The sequence below is a fragment of the Sciurus carolinensis genome, chromosome 5 (assembly GCF_902686445.1).
Source record: "Sciurus carolinensis chromosome 5, mSciCar1.2, whole genome shotgun sequence".
Taxonomy (NCBI): domain Eukaryota; kingdom Metazoa; phylum Chordata; class Mammalia; order Rodentia; family Sciuridae; genus Sciurus; species Sciurus carolinensis.
The window spans coordinates 92,038,189-92,059,549 of NC_062217.1; the positions used below are offsets into that span (position 1 = coordinate 92,038,189).

General features: G+C 47.4%; 1 protein-coding gene across 3 annotated transcripts; it reads right to left on the minus strand.

The window, feature by feature from the left end:
• Window positions 1-246: 246 nt before the first annotated feature.
• Cxcl12 (C-X-C motif chemokine ligand 12) lies at window positions 247-18,502 on the minus strand. Of its 3 annotated transcripts, none has more exons than XM_047552363.1 (4): window positions 18,223-18,502; window positions 14,136-14,253; window positions 11,781-11,867; window positions 247-710 (listed from the first exon to the last, which is right to left on the minus strand). In XM_047552363.1, exons 1-4 carry the CDS (start codon window positions 18,281-18,283, stop codon window positions 266-268), a joined length of 711 nt encoding a protein of 236 aa, XP_047408319.1. In that variant the 5' UTR covers window positions 18,284-18,502; the 3' UTR covers window positions 247-265. The 3 variants fall into 3 exon arrangements, with proteins under 3 accessions (XP_047408319.1, XP_047408321.1, XP_047408320.1); XM_047552365.1 differs by lacking the exon at window positions 247-710 and adding an exon at window positions 3,317-6,378 and having other exon boundaries at window positions 18,223-18,470; XM_047552364.1 differs by lacking the exon at window positions 247-710 and adding an exon at window positions 6,399-9,184 and having other exon boundaries at window positions 18,223-18,481.
• Between the last annotated feature and the right edge of the window lie 2,859 nt (window positions 18,503-21,361).

A 21,361-nucleotide genomic window follows, 5' to 3' on the forward strand; every position in this document is an offset into this window, starting at 1 on the left:
ACTGCACACTCACTGTTGGGTGGACCCCATATCCCCACCTCATGCCTGTTGACTAGACTCAAGATCTGCACAGGCTGATGTTGCTCGGTCCTCTTACCACAGCTGTTTGGGTCAGTCAAATTGGTGATGGTGGGTGCCTTCAGCAAGGGAGGAGTGTCCTGACCATTAAGGTATTCTGCACCTTTTATGCAGGGAGGGGTCTGGGAGATGCTTCTGGGTCTTTGATCCATCCCAATATGGTAGCAAGCAGAAGGCACAGGCTAGTTCACCCATGTGGTCTGAATGGCCTTTCCTTGGAGTTCAAGTTGAAGCCAGGGAGAAGGCTTAGGGCCAGCCCAGGGGAGGCTTGACAGAAGGGCTGGGAGGTCCACAAACTCCCTATGTAAGTGGCAGCCCATGGTCCAAAGCCTCCTTGCTTATCACTATCCTTGGGCATGTTGGACATGTGATGGTTATTTGGGTATAATAACCTAAATCTTAATTTGTACCTTGAGGGGAATTTGTTTGGAATACATAAACCCAGGGCAGGGTTAGGGAGGACCTCTTGAGGGATCCATGCCTCCCCAGCCTCTCCATGTACAGCCACTTTTGTCCTCCCTCTTGGGCTCCCTGGTCTCTTGTCCTGTGTCTCTCTAGAAGTCTGTTTCATCAAGCTGTGTTTTCCTCCACTCTTGGGTCTTCCTGCTGTCCACAGTCCTGAGTGCCAAGTCCTTAGTTGTGGGCAAAGAGAAACAGAAGAAGAACTTAAGGTTCACTAAATCATGGCTCTGTACTCTTAGGACAGAAAATCCAATTGGCCCACAAGGCACTTTGGGTATCCACACAGTCCAATCAGTTGTGACAAAGAGACTCTCTCATGGTACTTCCTGGCCTTCAGGACCCTATCAGTGTGGGAGGTCCAGCTCATCTTAGCTGCTTTTGTTCAGTTTGTGCCTCACATAAGGGTGTAGTGAGGGGAGCAAGGAGAAACCCGGGTCTCTGCCCACCATGCCCCGCTCCTTGTGTGAGCTGTATGATCCTGGGAAGAACAAGCCCCCTTTTCTAACTCACACGAGGATACCACATGGGCTCTCAATGGTAGTCCTCATGGGCTCAGTGGACCACCCCTCAAAGTCTCACCCTCTTGAGTCTCAGCTTCACTTGTACTTTTTAAATGGAGCCCTCACTGATGCTTAAATTAGGGGTATTTCTGTTCTAAGATTTCCTGATGTTCAGATGCTCTATTCTTTTATGAAAATGCCCACCTCCCTGCATTCCCTAAAACCCCAGAGGAACAGAGGAAAAAACAAAAAACAAAAAACAAAAAACAGGTATTCTGCTCACCATAGTACCCATAACACCTAGTGCAGGACTGGTATCAGAACGGTTGCTGATTGAGTAAATGAGGGTTGCAGGTATGGGCAGTTTTATTTGTTTGTTTATTTTTTGACACTACATAATTCTGAAGGACCAATTTGTTGTCAATTCTTGTGCTGCAGAGGTGGCACAGTGTGCTGGAAACATGACTTCACAGGCACCAAGGACCCTACTGGGGTCTATAACCAAGAAGCTTCTCCCCATTCATCAGGAAGTCAGGCTCAACTTCTATGTCACTTCTAGCTCTACTTGGTATCTGGGCTTTATTGAGGGGCTGAGTTGATAGGTGGATGTGATTTCTATTTCAGCTCTGTGGCATCCACCCTATAAGTGGCATCCACACTGTATGTAATGGGGAGGTTCTGAGGTTCTGAGCATAGGAATGACATGGTCATTTCTGGATTGAAAACAATCTGGACACAGACATTTGGGGCTTTTGTGCCAGTCTCTCCTTTGCAATGTGTTTGTGGACTAGGGAGAATGTGGATCTCAGGGCACCAGAGGTGGAGAGAGGGCACTGTTTGTGGTAGAGGGTGAGTTTTCCTATCCCTCAAATGCTAGCTGCTTGGTCTAATAATCTCAGTTCTTGGTGGCACTAAGCTTCCATGTAGTAGCTAGGGAGACTGAGACTCACACCAAGTGATGTGTCTCAAATCAGAGGGCAGGCAGAGAGAACAGGATTCTTCTCTACTCATCTTCATACCCTTGCAGGTTGTTGTGACCCCATGCCATCTCTCCCAGGGCTGCCTCTAACCCTTCCTTTCTCCAGTGCACGTGCAACTGAAAGAGGACAGTTTCTGTCCTAACTCACTCCATTTTGCTCCTTTTTCCAGCAAATGAGTTCTTCCCAGCCTATCTCAAATTCTAAGAACAGCAAACCCTGTAGGCCTATACCTTATGATGGGAACCAGGTTGCTCACATAGGCAGGAGCAATCATCTCATGATGGGAACTGAATTGGCCCCACAAGCAATAATGATTCTCCAGATGCCAGCAGGACCTTGCATAACTAGTCCTGAGATAATGATCAACCAGACAACTGTTTGGCCAAGACTGTTTGACTATGCATACTTCTTGCCCCTCCTTCCACCCTGCTTTTGTCCTTACCCTATACAATCCTAAAGCTGTTGCCAGTACCCTGAAGACAGGGTTTAGAATGTTAGTCCCCTCTTTCTTCCCAGTGTGTCCACACTGAATGAATTCCTTTCTTACTTCATCACCACTGTATCTCTTACTGGATTCTTGAGGCAGTGGGTTGCAGAATCTGGTCTGTTGGGACCCCCAGAGTCAGGTCTGTGGCCTAGGTCTCTGGTAACATAATTTAGCATCTATGTGGCATCCACCTTATAAATAATGGAGAGGTTCTGAGCATAGGAGTGACATGGTCATGTCTAGGCCAAAAACAATCTGGATTTAAACATTTAGGGCTTTTTTCTGTCCTCTCCTTTGCAATTGCAGTTGACTGCAGATTGTAGAGAATGTGATAGAAAGTGTTAAGGAACAAATTTTAAGAGGACAAGGGCCCCTGTCTATTGAATTCACACCACGGTTCCCAGGGTCCAGGACAGGGGTGATCTGACATTTCCTGTTCAGGACAGGAAATGGCAGAGTCCCAGCAACAACTTTAGGGATGCGGACCTCTGTTACCTTCTGCCAAGACTGACAAGGGCAGAGCAGAGGTTTTCTTCCTGACAGCTGTTGGGAAAATACTTGGGACCCTTGCTCAAAACCCCCCTTCTGGAGCTTGCCTTTAAGGACTGATCCCAGCAAAACCCAGAGAAAAGAAAGTGCCTCTACTCTGCTAAGGGTCAGGAGTGGCAATTGTGACCCCAGAATTCTTGCTTGTGATTACATGAATGGCCTGTTCCCACTAACCAGTGCAGTTAGGGATTGGGTTTGAGGAAGAGAAACCAAGACTGAAAAATTTTATGCAGTAATGCTCATTTCAAATTCTTGGTGGCTACATTTGAATACAGATCTTTATTAGGAAAATTATAAGTGCAGATACATCTTTTCCATTGATATGACTTCAAAGTAGAAATTGTTGTTTCTCAAAGAGTTGTTACTTATTAAAAAAAAAAAAAAAAAGCACACACTGCATACAGGAAGCTGCCTTTCCAGGACCAATTTCACATTATCTGGGAGATGCAATTTAAACAATATAAAATACAGTATTTATCACATTTAACACTGAACCCATCACTGCTCAAAGACTGAGAGGCTGGCGAGGTTGGTTTTGTCAGTGGTCTGCTTAAGGGATTTAGAGATTTCTAGGCAGCATTTCCAGGAATGGGGGTCCCTCAGAGTGGATCAGGAGAGCTGGGCAGAGGGATTAGGAAATTTTCATCCAGCTGGAAAATGGTGCACTAACATGGGAAAGATGATCAACTCTCAGTTGGGGAGACCCCGGTGATAATTCCAGAGAGAAAAATCACACCATGGAAGGATCAATAGGATACAATGGAAAGCTTTAGGTCTCCGGATATCCCCCAGGGAAGACTGCAAACCTTTTGCAAATGCAGACCCTCTGCTCAAAGCTGAACCAACTCTCTTAGGAGGTGATCTCTGGTGAACAGGTAGACAAGCAGAGGGCCCTCCTGTATCTCCTCGCTAGTGTCTCAGTGCCTTGGCCAGAGGGCGACAAACAACAGTGCAAACAACACACGGCACAAATTTGGATTCCAACACACAGCACATCTGTGAGCCCCCAGCCCAGCTTCCCAGTCCTAATGCAAAGACTAGTGTCAGGGGTGAAGGACAATCCAGGAGGCTGCATGGAGCCCAAGGGAATGTCAGGGTATAGGCAGCACCAGGACTAGGAGGGACAGCTGGTGTTCCTAGTCAACAACTAAGTGATGCATTTGATTTGTATTTTGAAAGCAAAAGTGGGATTAGGATGGGAAGAGAAGTTTCCTTTGCAAATCGGGTATTTAAATGCATATTTCCTTCAGTCAGGCAGTCTCCATTTAGGAGCCCATTGTTAGTACAGAACTGTTATCTCCCTGGAGTTTCTACTCTTACCCATTTCTCCCCCTATGTAGAAGAGACAAATGACTCCTTACTTAAGTATAGTTGGGATTTAGGGTCAAGCTTGTTTCTTTTGAAGCAGGAGATTTAATGGTCCTCGTTCCTGGATACTAGAGGGAAGATGCTTCTAAATTTTCCATGAGGAATATCTTGAATTATCTGGCAAATTAATGTCCCACTGGATATTCAATTATTTCATGTATAATTCAGAAGCCTTGTAGTGATGGGTTAATTGCAAAAGAGGATTTTGAAATTAGTTCTTTATTTTTATAATTAATGAAGATCTCCTACACTTCACTTTTTTCCAGTATAACATAACTGGTTTGAGAATTCTAATTTTTGTTTGAATTGGGAGAATTTTTTTTGATGAATGGATTTATTTCTTCTATGAAGAGCTAATTTAAAGGAATATTTATGGAAATGCCTGACATACATTACTAATTACTTTAAAGATTATGAACTCTCAAAACACCCACAAGTGAAGTTTCTTTTTAACTTCCTTTTTCCATGTTACATACAGTGTCCTGTCAACTGATAACTTTCCTTGCTTTGCTCCTCATTTTTCCATCTTCTTCATTAAAGCATCTCACTGTAGTCTTCAACCAAATGAGAAAAGTATCAGTGAGACTGAATGAAAAACAAAACATACGAAAAACCTCAAGTGCTTACATTTGAAAGAAGTTTAATGTAAATCTACGGTCGGCTTTTAAAGGGAAAATCCCAAATGTCAGGTATTTTATCCTACTTTCTTAAAAGAATGCCCTGCTGTACCTCCTGGAAACACATATTAACATGTGCCAGGAGAGAAGTCCAGGGTAAAGTAAGATATGATGGCCAAATGGTGAAGACATGCCAAATGATGAAGAAGATGATTAGATTTTAATTGGGAAGGGATTTTCATATCTAGGATTATTTTATGATTTGCATTTTGAAAATAATAATAGAAATCGAGAATTTTTTTTCCTTGTTATTCTCAGAACAATGCTGAGGTTGGCACCCCCGGGACAAAATTCTGCAGTTTTAAGATATCAACAACTACAGAGATGTTAAGGGTTAGCAGTCCTCAGAGATCAGTGCTGCTGCAAACAACATTCCTATGGGTTCTGTCTGATGATCCTCCAGGTTTTGTGACGAGTGGGGAAACCAGGCTGCTCACCTTGATCACAGGCCTAATCAGGAACTGTTCACAGATTCTGAGGGGGCGGCTCCTGACACTCAGCCTTTGCACAGGAGTAAGGGACAGTGCATGCACCAAGATGTTGGTCACGGATGAGGACATTGGCTTTGAACAAAACATAGGATTGGACAACAGACAATATTCCAAACAAGACATAGATGAGCACAGTGTTTTCAAGGAACACCAGGTATTTTGCTTTCCTTCTTGGTGCCCAGTTTCAGTGAAAGCTTTCATCTTGAGAGAGTCCTTTTTCAGGATCATGGAGACAGTCTTGGAGACACATGATGATGGATGAGAGAGAGAGTGATGAGAAGAACGTGATGGGGTGTGGAGGAGAGCACGGGATGAGGGGTGGGTCTCATTCTGCCCTGGCCTCACGTTCCTGCCTCAGCCCAGGGAAGCCCTGTCATCCTCAGGGAGGAAGCAGACCCCGGCTCCCATTTGGAAAGGGAGTGAGCCTCCTGTCTCAGCTTAGAGAGATAAAATAGTCAGGAACCCCTGATCAGAGGAGAGGGGCTCCTTGGGAAAGATACTATAATAAGGCAAATAACATAACAGCCTTAGCCTAAGTTTCTATCAGTCACCAATGACATTGGATAATCAAACTAAATGAAAAATAAACACCATGTACTTTTGCTACATAATCAAATGGTGAAAGTAAAGCAAACTGTGCAAAACAAAGGCCCTTGGAAATGCATTCAGCCCTGCCCAGGAGCAGGAGAAGTGGCTGTAGGCCCTTCCCTAACACTGACTTCAGACCTGGGCTCCTTCTGTAAGGTTTCCTCAGGCGTCTGACCCACCTCTCACATCTTGAACCTCCTGTTAACAAGAACAGAGGAGACACCATTAAGGACGGTTCCCCCAGCATGCCTGGGACTCAGCCCTACTCCAGCAGGCGGTTGCCTGGCAGAAGCCATGGGGCCCTTACTTCTTACTTCCAAATCATGGCCAAGTGTCTTCCGTCAGAGGCCTGAGACAGCAGGGGTGCAGGGGAAGACAAGGCCAGGGTTGAAGCAGAGGAATCAGACATAAGGCAGGAAGCAGAGACAGATGGTTGCAGCAAGCATAGGGTGTGGCAGATGCACAATGGCACGGGGAGGCACGGCACAAGAGTACATGACAGACAGGTCGTACTGCATTAACCTCACAGACATCAGTGCTGTGGCCTCCCTGCCCAAGAGCAACAGAACTTACGCTGAAGTCACACATCCATTGCAGCAATGACAGGTGCTCTGCACCACTAGGCATCCCCAGGTCTGAGTCTCCTGAGAAGAGGCACTTCACACAGTTTTCACCAACCACCCACATTCGTTCTTGAGAGCTCTCTGCCAATGCCACGCCAATCCCAGTGGCCTCAGGTAGCCAGGGGCAGTGGGACTTTCCAGGAGTCACCTGTGCTGGGCAGTGTACAGTGACCCACACCTCTCACCTGGCTGCCAATTTGCGCAGGCAATTCCTAGTTTCAACCAGTCATGGAATCCAGGACAGGCTCTTCGGCTCTTCCATCATGACTCTGTCTTCAGCAGGCTGGGGCCTGCCCCTTGTAAGAGCTTCAGAAGCCTCTTGTAAGATATAGAGAGGCCCCCTGGAGTGTCATAAAGACCGATGGTGCTTGCTTGTGTTTGTTAATGTGGTGCTCATTTTTAGTCCCCACAGCCATGGCTCCCTCATGAGTGGGGTGGGTTGGAGGTGGCATCCCTGGGGCACTGCAGAAAACTGTCTGCCACCTCGGGGCAGCCTTAGCTTGACCCTCAACTGCCAGAGGGCCACAGGGATGCCCTAGGATGAGCTAGCCACCACTCTCCAGACACAGAGCTGCTGTCTGGGGCACAGGTCTGGCCTTTTGGGCTGCTTTTGTAACAGTAGGAATTCCCCAGCCAAAGTTCTACACACCAAAACTAAGCTGGTTTCCACAGAAAGGATGGCAGTCCTGAGCAGCCCAGCCAACAGACCAATGCCCGAAGAGATGGAGAGGGCAGGAGGAGGAGGACATCCCTGCACACCCAAAGGCTCAGGCATATGTCCTCAGAACTGACGAGAAGGAAATGGGCTGGGAGAGCTATCCAGATAAAAAATATGGCAGTGGGAAATGCAAGGTCTTTGCTCTAGTGCCCTGACAAGACATTCAGGCCATAAGGAAAGTGGACTGTTCTACTTACTTAGAGCTGGAATCATAAGGCAGCACACAAAGAACGGTGTGCACCTCACCAAGGGACCCAGGAGTGTCTGATCATAGGGACCTTGTTGGGTAGTCCTCTCCTGAAGTTTGCTTGCTCCACATTCCAACCACTTCTTTCTGTATCAATTTATTGAAATTATGACCAGGGTGTGTGTGTGTGTGTGTGTGTGTGTGTGTGTGTGTGTGTGTATGCATGTACGTCCGAGCGCATGCACATTTCTGTGCAGAAAAGGGTTGAGGAATTCAAGGCGTCCTTTTTCAAAGTACTACTGAAATTGGGGCCTTGTCCTCTCATGTGGTCCCCATCCTTCTAGTCCAAATTAGAGAAACTTAGAAAAAAAAATCTGAGATATAAATTGACAGGGGAGGGAGAGCAGGGTGAAGGAAAGTTCTAGTACTTAAACCATATTTGCTATAGGCAGATATTTCCTGTGAGTGAGGCAGCTGTGCCCTGGAGCCTGGATGGCACACCTTCATAAAGACCTTCCCAGAAAAAGTGTGGAGGGGACAAGCTTGGAGTCCCTAAAGCTGCAGGCCCTTCGCACAGTTCCAGAACACATCTGTCCTCCACGTGAGAAACCCGTTTAAAGACTTTAAAGTGAACTGCCCGAAGACGAGGCTCCCTGAGAAGCATTTCACATCTGTTCTCCAGGAATGCAGCATTCCTTCCTGCTCACCCCACACAGTCCGCAGAAACCCACGTGTGTGAGGTAAGCCTGCTCACGCTCACGCAGATCAGGGAGGAAGGAGGGGCTGAAGAAGTCCCTTCCCTGGTCACAGAGTGGTGAAGCACCGGGCAACAGGTGCTTGGGAAAGCACAGGCTGGGGCTAAGAGCAAGTCAGTCATCAATCGTCCTGGGAACTTTGACAGGGACAGTGTGGCTGTGGGGAAGACTAGGTATAAGACACATGCTCCTCTTGGTGAGGGCACCTCTGCTGGACTACCAGGCTTCTACGGGCACTGGCCAGGTGGCCACACCCTGGTCTCAACAGGACTGCAGGCTGCAAGTGTGTGGAGCTGTGGGAGTTCCAGCTGGAGGACTCAGCAGCCAGGGTGATGCTGGAGACCTGGGCCAGGCTCGGAGGTCCTGAGCACACAGGTTCCACGTCGCGGGTCCCTACCCCAGTCTCTCAACAACTATTTTCTTCATAACTTAGCAGACCAAGAAGGGCCTTAAAAAGCACATAAATACAGGAGCTGGTGTGGCCATCAGGGTGGCAAAGCGCTGCTCCCCCACAAAGTCTGAGCACCTGCCCAGTGCGCCTCGGGTCTGCCCTGGAGCAGGGTTAGAGCGAATTTACAAAGCGCGGAGAGCAGAGTATACTGCGGTCCATCTGGAGGTGGCAGATAACTAGTTTTTCCTTTTCTGAGCAGCCTTTCTCTTCTTCTGTCGCTTCTTTTTTCCTATCTTTTCTTTTTTCCCCACTTTTTCTTCTCTGCGCCCCCTTAGATAAAATTAGTAGAACCATTAATCATGTTGAAATACACAGGAGTTTGTCTCAGTCTGCACAATATTTAACACAGGCTCATGTGTCTGTTTAACTCTGTCTTTAGTCTCAGGCCTGGAGGGCCCTGAGCAAAGTGCTATTCATAGGTAATTCATTAAAATAAATTAGACATTTTCCCCTATTCAGACATATGGGTTAAATGGGCTTCCACATAATACTTTTGAAATAGTTATAGCAATAGCCAATAGGAGAAGCTGAGCCTGGTTCTTACAACCCCCTGAGGCTCTCACTGGTGACAAGGAATCCACACCACAGAGGGTGTGGAAGGATGCCCAGGACCAAGCAGTTGGTCTTCTCTCTCACCCCTCCCTGCCTCTCCTCAGGCTTCCTTCTTTCTCAATGCAGAGTTGAAGTTTGTTCACTTTCTCTTAAAATAAAATAAAAAATCTCTGCTTTTCAAGTCAAATAACATTTTGGAGATTGGAGGCCCAGAGTTCAGATGACCCTTCAGGAGAGAAAGAAGGCAGCCTGATCCCACCTTCTCCTTTCTGGATGCTGGGGAACACCCCCTGGGAATGACTGGGATTGTTCTGGAGAGCAAGGGAGAGAGCTGGTTAGCAGAATTTTATTAGAGCAACTGGCTCATGACTGTCACATTAAAATGATTCAAGCTGAATGGTATTTAATGATTTATGGGGTAAGGCCACCTGTTCTTGTGAAAGCCTAATATTAACCATGGCCTGGAGTCATGGGATTTTTACATGGGAAAATGGGATAGCTTGATATTACTAGGGTTGAGTCTCTGGGGATTACATGAGGATGTTAGGAGAACTGAGGAGGAGGAGGAGGGAGGGGAAGAGGAATTAGTGAGTCAAATATTATTCGTCAGAAAACTAGCACTCTACTTCATTGGGTTAAAAAAAAAAAAAAGACACAAAAACTTGAGCTGCAGCTTTAATCTGCTCTTGAGAAAAAGTCCCATGCAGTGTCATTCACACATGGACTCTGCAGAAGGGATCTACAGCACCTGACCAGCAGGCCAGCTCTTTAAAATAATCTTCAGAAATGCTTATGAGCTCATCTCTAACAACTAATGAATTTTATTTCAGGTAAATAAATTCCCACATACAGTAGGAGGTTTATACCCATGAAAACAATTAGCATTTTATTGCTAGTGCATATAATGTCACATTTGATACAATTTCAGTACAAGTGAAAAAATACACTGTGGCTAACATTGAAACGCTGCAATAACATTTATATATCATATATATTTCTTTACAAATTGCCAGTAGTTTATAATCATAGATAAAGATCACCTACTGACATTCATATGGCTCCACTTCAAATATATGAATTGTTCGACTACAAATATATTCTGAAATACACTTGTTTTCTAAAGAAACGTAAAAAAATGTGCACAAAAATATATATAAAAAATGCCTTGCAAAAAGTTACAAATACCACTAGGACCATCTGTGGACCACATTTATGCACAGAAATTTCATCTTGCCCACACTTCTGATTGGAACAAGAGGGCTGTTTTGTGGCAAGGTTATTCATTTTTTTTATTTGATTTCATAAACCTCAGAGATTGTAGAGCTGCCATAGTATACATAGGCTTTAGAGGTAATCAGAGAAACCAAATTCCTTAAATCAAGTTCTCAGATTTAAAATTGCATTTATTAAAATCTTGCAAAGACTTGTCTTTTGTGGGAAGTGGGGCATGATTTCACATCCTCCAGAAGGGGGTTGACTCCATTCTGGAGGAGACCAAAGTGGGATCTCACAGAGGGTCCAAGTTGGTGGGGAGGCAAAGAAAGGAGAGTGGGGCAGGGCAAGAGCCCAATGATCACCCTCCTCCCTGCCAGTGTGGCATCGATCAGGCTACAGAAATGAGAAGCAGAAGCAAGATGCAGCATGCTTTTGGAGGCAGGAAGAGGGCAGGAATGGCCAGGAGGGGGTCTCTATGCACAGTCCCCAGTGATAGTGGCTTCTAGGTGGAGCCCCCAGGTCCAATCTCTGAACCTGAAAGAGGAGGTAAAGGCAGCGGCTTCTGCCTGGACCTGCGGTGTGAGGGTCACACAGAGGCATCTTTGGAGGAGCACCCCTGTAGGAGTGTTCTGCACTCTTCCTCCAGCCTCAGTCATTGGCAGGAAGAAAACTTTTGAACTCCCTGTGAAGCCATCACCCCACTGTGCCCAGAGACCCCAGGGGAGGAGAGGAAGAGCTCCAAAACAAACCAAATACAGATTCTGAAGTAATCATTGGTTTAAAAAATGATAATGAGGATGATGATGATTGTGATGATCATGAGGGAACTGACTGGTTGGGATAATACAATTTCTTAGACAAACCCATTATAAAAGCTGCAATGGATGAATACAAGCTGCAATATCGTACCATACACTTTAAATGCAATGTCTATATGCTGGCAAACTTCAGGCCTAACCCCAGATCAATGCTGCCTCACAGGCTCACCTCCTCTGGGGGTTCAGGCCCACCTCCCACCAACTCTGCCCTTTTATCCCTCACAGGTTTTAGCCTTCCTCAAGTGGGTCTAGTGGAAAGTCCTTTTGGCTGTTGTGCTTACTTGTTTAAAGCTTTCTCCAGGTATTCCTGAATCCACTTTAATTTTGGATCAATGCACACTTGTCTGTTGTTGCTCTTCAGTCTTGCACTGCCAAAACAGAAGAGGCCACAGGATATAGTTGAATGGAAGAAGGCATGGCTGTACTTTGCATGTGTGCTCAGTCACCCAATTTAGGACCTTCCCTGAGGGGCCTAGAAGCTCTGTCCTGAGGTTGAAGTTGGAGAGCAGCGCGACAGGAAAATACAATACTAGCAGTATGGAAGGTTCCATAGCAGAGATGGAGAAACATGAAAAACCTCTTTACAGGGGAGTCCAGGGAGAATTCACAGCAGGGAACATTTGAGTTGGCCTTTGAAGGGTAAGTAGGAGCCTGGTAAGTGAAGAAAGCAGAAGGGGAAAACAACAGCAAACACACCAAAGGCGTCAAAGTTGTATAGAAGATGTGCTGGAGAGTGGAAGCAGGCTGCTAAAGGACTTGTGGCCAGATGTAAGGGGCAAAGAAGTGGGGACTTCATTTGGAAGTTTATGGAAACTTCCAAGGAGCCTAGAGGGTGACAGAAGCAGATTTTTATTTTGATGGAGCATCTTGATAGCCCATGGAACAGACTACAATATTTTGTGGGGGTGAGGGGAGTCCCAAGAAAGGAGGGATAGTACAGATTGGGGAGGAACAGTACAGGTTGAAAGGGAAGAGTGCAGGTGATTTGCTAGAAAATGGTTTCAGAAATATTTTACAAGTTCACTGAATATTTCATGGTCTTTTTCTTTTTTTCTTTTTTCAACACTGGGGATCAAACCCAGGGCCTTGCACTATCATTGAGTTATACCCCTAACCTTCATTTATTTTTTAGAAGTTGACTGAACTTTCCACTTCTCAGTTCCACTCAAAGCTTCCATATATGAAAACTCCTGGAGAGGAGCTGGATTTCTCTCTGGACCCCTCTTCATAAAGGCCTGGGTAAGGACAATCTCCAACACCCCTGGTCTCACTGTCTGTGAGGACAACTAAGCTCCAGTACAGTGATTAAGGGACAGCCACTGAGTCTTCAAATAGCTTGCCCATGAATTGAACAAGTTTGCAAAGGAGGGGTGTGGCTTGCAGCAAATCAGACTGAGAATCCTTTAGCCTGTGAATCTCCTCCAAACAGCCACTTATTAATTTAGTGTTTGCCCAGACCTGAGAATTGTATTTGACCTTTTCAACTACAAGGGACATTCACAAGCAAATGAACCCGCATATCTTTGCTACAAAGTTCAGCAAATTCACTATCTCCAAAATACCCTTCACAGGAGATATAATATTTTTTGGTAAGCAAGTAGTGAAAAAATTCCACATTTTGTGGCCCTAACACATGCTGTAAATGGCAAACACAATCAAAACAGCAAAGGTTAGAAAAATAAGAAAGATGAAGAAAATCAAATCTAAAAACAGTTGATGTTGAGTGAAAAAATCTGGGAAGTTGCAGCTTTTGTTTCAACTGCTGTGTCCTTAGCCCATTTTTAGCACTGGGACTTTTGAGAGAGCAAAAGAGTCCCTAAAGAATTCCTAGCCCTAATCTCCCCAGGTATAATAGACACAGGATTACCTGAGGACAGGAAAGTCAAGGAATGGATTCCTAGGCATGTGGCTTTCATCTGTACTAGGCAAGATCTTTGTGCCTTACAGATGTGTGATTTTGAGTTTTTCTTATTTCTCATATGAATTAAATCAAATGTTGGTAGCTGCCATCAATATCGAAGTACAGGGTGGGGAACCAGCAATAACAAACAAATAAAACTCACAGGTTGGACTTGAGAAAAAAGAATGCAGTTAATGAGCTGAAAATTTTGAGGTTTTGCCAAATGATTAAAGATGACTTCAGGGTTGGGGAGATAGCTCGGTTGGTAGAGTGCTTGCCTCGCAAGCACAAGGCCCTGAGTTTGATCCCCAGTATTGAAAAAAAAAAAAAAAAAAAAAGATGACTTCAACTGAATTTGAATCTTATGATCTTTTCCTATGAGAAAGGATTAATTCAAGGTCCTGAAGCTGATAGGAGAAATAGAACCATTACTAGCAAAGGGCTGGCTAATTTATTGGGCTTTGGCTAATCATGGTGAAGTCCATAGTTTCTCCAGTTCAGAGGCAGCCAGCTGTGCTTAGTTTGGAAGGTGAAACAAGAACAACTATGAGCCCAGTAGGGTGCCAAGGACAAGAGTGGCTTTCAAATCTCACATCTGATGGCATTTTCAAAATCCTCAAGGTAAAAGTAGTTGTCACTAATTACACCAAGTTCAAGTCTGGGTGTCCAGCATCTATCTTTTCTATACTATACCAGTTAGATGCAAAATCACTGGAGGATGATATTTAAGACTTACACAATCTGGAGGGCACAATTCGGAGTGTTGAGAATTTTGAGATGCTTAACATTGGCTCTGGCAACATGGCTTTCGAAGAATCGGCACGGACATCTGTAGCTCAGGCTGACAGGTTTTCCTGGAAGAGGTAAGGAGAACAAGGCACCTTTTTACCTTGCCAGGCATTATTGGAGATCCAAGGAGGGAGATGGTGGATCTCCTTCCTTGAATGGGAGGAATAGGTTCAGGATCAAGAGAAATGTGATGAATTACACATTACAGGGCATTCTGGCAAAAACCATCTCATGAGGCAGCACTGAGTTCTAGGCGGGCTCTGAATCAGCTTCTACAGCACAAGGGTGTGAAAGGGAGCAAGAGCTGGACCCTAGGGGAATAAGGAGATTAAAGGAAAAGACACCTGCTTGAGGTGTCTGAAGATAAAGGTAGGAATTACAGGAGAAAACAGTTTCAGTCAAAGACACTGAGATTCCCAGTTTTTCTTGGCAAAGCAAACTTCTCCAGGACTACTGGTAGACTATTTCAGGGAAGGGGGAAGGGGAAGAATAAGACTGGAGGCTTCCTCCCCTCCCCCTCTGGCACAAACTTCTGGTCCAGAACTGCAAAGCTCAGGGGAATGCTGCCCTCCCCCATCTGCAGTTTTCCCTTGTCACATTCACCTTAAGCCCTGAAAACCACAAAAGAATCTCAGCCGGGTTCCTACCTGGGAGTCCTCAGAGTGCAGGTTCAGTGCTTACCTTCTCCCTAGTACTTCCCAGAAGGCTGGAGTCAAATGTGGCTTTTATTGCCCGTGCAGGGATGACAGTCTCCTGGATCCTATTACAGTCTTTGTTTGCCAATTCACCAATTCGCAAAATGCCATAATTGACACTCATTAGTGTAAATTAGCGAGGGGCTCCTGCTGAATGGAACCCCTTTAAGACTCACCCTTTAAGTCTAGAATTGCAAACCCTGGGGGGATGGGATTTTTCTTTTTTTTTTCTTTTTTCCTGAAGATTTTTAAGAAGCCCTGCTTAATAACCCAAATTATTTGAATTTGTGGATATTTTCATCCAGAATTACATGTATATCTGAGAATATTCAGTTCAGAAATTTAAGGTTTTGTTTGACTGTTTAGAGTTCCAGGAGACCTCAGGGTGTTTACTGTATCTTTGGGAAATAGCTGTGGAAGTGGGTCAAGTCTTGTGCATGAGGGGCTTATGTTTTCTACAGGCTACATTCAGTTGAGGGATGATGTGGCCTGGGAATAGCAGTGTATTTAGTCACCAATCAGGGAAGAAGCAGACACCCTCTACCTGCCAGGACCAACAATGAAAACCATGAGGAGAAAACCTGGCAAAAAGATACAGAAAACCACCAACACAGGGTTGATTCCAGCAACTGCACGGGTCCCTGCAGGGGAAGTCAGTGCTGCCCTGTAATCAGATCACCTGGGAAAGTGAACTCAGAGAATGGGACCTGACAGGCTGGGGTTGAAGATCCCTGAGTGCTGTCTCTGGCTTTCCCTCTTTCCCTGCATTTCTCTTGGGTTCTTCTGAGTTGCATGGGGGCTGGCAAACTGAAGCCTGGTAGTGAGGCAGGACTAGCCCCAACCCCAGAGCAACAAGGAGCTTGAAGGGACACAGCACCAAGTGCTAGGCTACAGCAGCAGCAGCAGCAGCAATAACAGCAGCGCTGGGGTGATTGAGGGCTGCTTCTCTCCCACTTCCCCATAAGTTTTCTGGCACCTCTAACCAGAGGATATCAGGCCAGAAATCAGAGCCGACTCTGTGCTCAAAATACAGGCTTTTCTCTTTCTGCCTCCCCCCCCCCCCCAGTCCTCCGCCCCTGCTACCCCCTTGAGATTATCCATTTCCTTCAAAGGCAATTCTTATTCCTACCCTCAGGACCCCACTGTCTGTCAAGCAGAGAGTTTCAACAGGTTTTTAAAGTGATAGAGCTCCCAGGTGTTCTTAATAGGAAAACTTGATGCTGGTTCAACCGTGTGTCCTTTCCTCCAGTTGTTTTTTTGTTTTGTTTTGTTTTGTCACTATTACTAAATCTTCCAACTATTCTGACTGTGAATCCATGTAAAAGCAAAAGTCCTGACCAGTTTCAATGTCACCTGGATTTGGAACCTAATGAGCTTAGCTCCCAGAGCAGTTTCCAGAGAGTATTCCACTCTAATGCAGAGACAAGAACCCTGGCCAGCTTCCCCAAACAGGACTGGGAGTTGGGACCACCTCAGGAAGTCCAGGGTACTCTCGGACCCAGTTGCTTGACCCAGTCAGTCAATAAGAGGAGGGTAGAAGCCCTAACAGAGATATCTAGGCAGTGTAGCTTTGGGACTGAATAGTCAGAGAGCACATAGACACTAGGAGGTAAAGGGGTGGCGGGGAGTCACTCTGGTGATGCACACAAGGAGAAACTGGACCTGCCTGGAACACTTGACCTGGCCACTTGGCTGCCAAGAGGGCAACTCTGAGGGACAAGCAACCTAACCTTCCCAAGGTCAGGAGTTGTCTATGAGGCATTTGACTTCCTGTGCTTCCCCTCAGGTCAGATGCACTCAGGATTCAAGGACCTGGGTCCCTGAATTTCTGTATTATCAAAGCCCCCTCCACCCCAAGTGAGAGGGCAGCACCATTTACCAGAAAGGCGGACTATGATACCTCCACCTTCACCAGATTCCTCAATCATTAACGCCCAAACTGAATGAATGTCCCGTGACCCAGGGCAGTCTGTAAGAAGATGTAGACTGCGATACTTTTTTAGCAAAGTAAAAAATCCAAAATTGCCTGTCGTCTGGGCCCTCTTCAGCTCTGACAAGCAACTCATGTTTTTCAAGAACACTTCCCGTACAGTCAGCATTCACCGGGTTAGCCCGCTTCTCTCGCCAGGCTCAGCGGTGCGCTGGCCCGACTCACACCCACAGCGACTGTCCGCAGTCAGGTGAGAAACCAGTCTAGCGCTGGGTACTACACAGACCGCTGTGACACTAAGAGCACTCAGAATGTCCTTCAACCCTCTGCAGAAAACCTCGCAGCCAAGGAAGGAGAGCAGTCTGACTGACAAGAGTTTTGTTTTGTGCTAAGAGGCGACAATTTATTTTGGTTTGCAGCAGTGGTGTCCTCTAACAGTGCAGCGAGTTTTCTCTTCAGAGTCAAAAGAGGGCGGGGGACTCTCCCAGTGAAACGGGACACCACCATTCCCAGTGGCCCAAGGCCTTGGCGATTGAACTATGCTGCAGCTCCTATTCCGAAGCAGAGTGCTGGGCTGGCCCGTGACAAAGGCGCCAGTCTGCAGGTGTGTTTGGGGGATGGGGTGAGGACGAGCGTGCATGACCTAGATGGCCCCTAGGCCTCTCTCTCGTGACCCCAGGAAGAGTCATGGAGGCAGTAGGTAGACGCTGCCTCAGGTCCGCGTGGATACGGACCGTCGAGCTGTGCAGAAGAGCTGCCTGGCTGTTGGCGCGAGCGGGACAGCTGCTCTGGGCCGCCAGCCCGCCCTGGCAGAGAGCCCCGCGAGGGTGCGGGAAGAGGACCCACTTCACTTGGAGTGGACGCAACACTGCTGCACCCCACCTCACAGTCAAGATAAGTCCTTCGCAATACTTAACTGGCGTGCAAAGAAGTCTCTCCTACAGGCACTGTCTGATCTCTCACACCATGCGCAGCGGGATTTGGAGCCCTATTGCTGCTGGAAACCGACCTCGTTGCCCAAAGGCATTAGCTGGGGGAAGGAGCTAGGGCCAGTATCTCCAGATGCCGCTCCCCAAAACCGCTCACTCAAGCGCCAGTTCCGTACGCGCCACCAGCTCGCTTTTACCCAGTTATCCTGTCCGACCCAACTCTGCAGCCCGCTGGAAGTTTGGCGGCAGCTTTTTGCCCAGCGCAAAGCAAAGCCTTGGTGCGATGCTTAGAGCTTAGGACGTGGCACCCGGAGCGGGTGAGCACGCAAAGTGAGCTGCCTCGGGTTCCCCTTTGCCAAGCGGCGGGAACTAGGTTCGCTCAGGGCAGCGCGGGCGCAGGCAAAAAAGCTACGGACCTTCACGGAGCGGGAATCCCAGAGTCCAGAGCCCTACCCGGCCCTGGCCGCAGAGCGCACTCACCATCGCTGAGACAGAGCGCAGCCAGCACTAGGGCCAGTACGGCGACGACTTTGGCGTCCATGGCGGGGGCGGGAGGACGCTCGGGTGGCAGGGGACACACAGGGGCCAGACACCGAGCGGGTGTAGCGGCGGACGGAGAGTGAAAGTGCGGCGGCTGGAGGCGCTCGCCGGGCGCTTTAGAGGCGAAAGCCACCCGGGGCGGGGCATTGCGTTCGGCAAGGGGCGGGCCTGGAGCCGAATCCTGGCTGTGGTGGGGGTCTCTGACGCGCGTCCTTCTCCAGTACTGAGGTTCCTTCTGTCCCCACCCTCCCGCTCCTCCTCCGCTCCCGTGGTGCTGCTGGGACCGTAGTGCGCCCCGGTCTTTGATCATCTCAGGCCCCGCTGGGTCCTGCTTGGCGCGCCATTCCTGCAAAGAGGCTCCCAGCCGCGCATTCCCATTATGCAGATGAAGAGACTGAGAGAAAGTGGGGGATCTGGGAAAAGCTGCGAGACTTTGCCTTTCTATGGCAGAAACTAGGTGAGAACGAATAAAAAACAAACCGCTTGGTTTTGGGGGTGACAGTTGTGCTGCAGCCTCATTCCAGAGCAGCCAAGAGCTACCTGTTCTCAGAGAACATTCACCCAGCCTCACTGCTCTACAACTGGTCAGAGCCACACGGATTCCAAGTCAATACCATTGCTAACCCAGACTCTGTCCCACCTGTAAAGTTCTAACAGTGTTGGACGCGTCGAAAGGAAACAAAACAGTTCACCCCGGGGGCTCTCAGTAAACGTGAATTTATTTATCCCTCTGCACCTCTGTTCTCTCGACTGTGGAAGGGACTATTCACAGTTTGCACCCCGCAATGTGGAACTAGGGAAATTGAATGAAAATCCCCCGCCCCACCGCGAAGTCCTCCTCATCATGTCTGACACATAGTCAATACTCAAATAATGGAAGCTGGAAACAATTTTTAAAATTTCAGTATTTCCTGCCTCTCCCTAATGAAAGTCCAACGCGACCCAAAGCGGTGAAAGAACTCCCACCCTCTTCTGCCTCTTAGGACAGTGCTCCTGGCGGTGGCCGTTCGGGTCCAGAGAACTTCACCTTCGGATCTGTCCATTGGCGGTGTTCAGCTTCCAAGTAGGTCGCCACGCCTGGACACCCAGTGACAGACCCAGTCAAGTAGGAAAGGGTGCAGGTAGACAGTCCAGAAGGCGCTGGAATGAGAAAAGCATCTTTTGGGGCCTTGCTTGAGCCAGGTGACACCGGTCACCTCTTTTGTTCCTTTCTCAGAGTGCCAGCCTGTGAATTGTGTTCGCTGTCCGCATCTATTCGTGGTGCGCTCTATGGGAACAGACCTCTGACCCTGGGGAACGCCGAAATCTTAGCCATGGGGCAGTGGGCGGGGCCCGAGGGACCTGGGTTCAGCGGCTCCCTCGGAAGAACAAGGATGGGGCAGGTGTGTGTGCGTGTTGGGAGTCGGGAAGCCGTCAACAGGGGGCTTCCGGGGTTCTGGTAATCTAGCGGTAGAAATGAGTGTCTTCTGCACCCGCCCCCCAAACACACACACACACACACACACACACACACACACACACACACACTTCGGCTCCCAGTTAAAAATTTTGTGGGCCTGAATTCATTCCTCCATTCACCTCAGCCAAGCCCACTCAGAGCACTGAACTTCGAGTCGAAACCCCACTGACTTGGTCCCTGTCCTGAAAAGACTAACGATCTATGGAAGAAGGCAGTCCTTGGGCACTCCGAGGCCTTCACTTGGTCCAGAAACTCGCAGGCCTGTCATCTCCAAGTCCCCGAATTCAGCCTGCAGTTGACTGACCTATTGCAGCGGCTGGGTTCCGGCGCCCTCTTGTGGCGGCACCTTCCCCCTCCCCCGCTCCGGGAATTCTGGAAACCTGAGACTGCTAAGTTTAGTTAAGGTCAGGATGCCTGCACAGCCTGGTCGAAGACCAGGAGGTAAATCCCAGGACTGGGTTTAGTGACTTGTACTGGAGGCCCAAGTCCCGTGCACCGCCAGAGTCAAGCGTAGCTTCTCCCTTAAGTCTGAGCAAAACAAATGTCAAAGCCTCTTGACACAAAATCTGGTGGGTAGGACCCATTCTCAGCTTGAAGGGGCTCTGTGAGGGTCTACCTTGGGCTAAGGATGTGACCAAGGTGAACCAGGACTTCAGGACTGGCCACCACGGGTCCTGCAGACCTACTCCCAGACTTCAGTTAGTGTGGGACCCATCAATACTCACTCCTCCCCCATTCATAAAAATAGTTATTGAACACCTTCTATGTGTTAAACATTGGCTGTTTAAAATACATAAGAAAAGGAAGCCGCTGGACACAGTAGTGGTCATGCCTGTAATCCCAGCAACTCTGGAGGTGGAGGCAAGAGGATTGCAAGTTCAAAGCCAGCCTCAGCAAATTAGCAAGGCCCTAAGTTATTGAACTTAGAGAAAACCTATTTTGAAGTAAAAACAAGAAAAAAATAGTAAAAAAAAACAAAAAAAATAAAAAGGATTTGGAATATGGCTCAGTGGTTAAGTACCCCTAGGTTCAATCCCCAGAACCTAAATAAATAAGTAAATGAAAATGAAGCAAAAATCCCCACATCCTGGGACTGGGTGTGGGTGTGTTGAGGGTGGCAGGCATGGAGAAGGAACAAATGACACTAAACATAAGTAAATAAGCATGTAATATGCAGACAGTCACTAAGTGCCATAAGGGAATGAAGCAGAGAAAAAGGAGGTGTTAACTTTTAAATGTGATAATCAATGATCTGTGTTTAAGATACAATCTCCACAATTGTACAGTTGGTAAATGATTTAAATTTAAACCCTGTGCACTGTGGAGGACTCAACAAACCACAGATAGATGGGGCCATCAGCCTTTTTAACTTGCTCAGTCACAGGGGCAACCCCCAAATTCCAGAGAGTAGAGTTCAACATCCTTTCTCCACTTGCTCTTGCTACTATCTCTGCTCAAAAATGCTCCAACCTGATCTCTGTGCAGGAAGTCTCATCAAGGCCCAAGCAACTGATCTTCTCTGTCAGATTTTTCCAACTCCTTCCCACAAGGAATGCTGGGAACTGTTTTTCTTCAGTGGCCATCTTTGTTATGCAAAGTTCAAGGGGGCAGGCAGGGTTC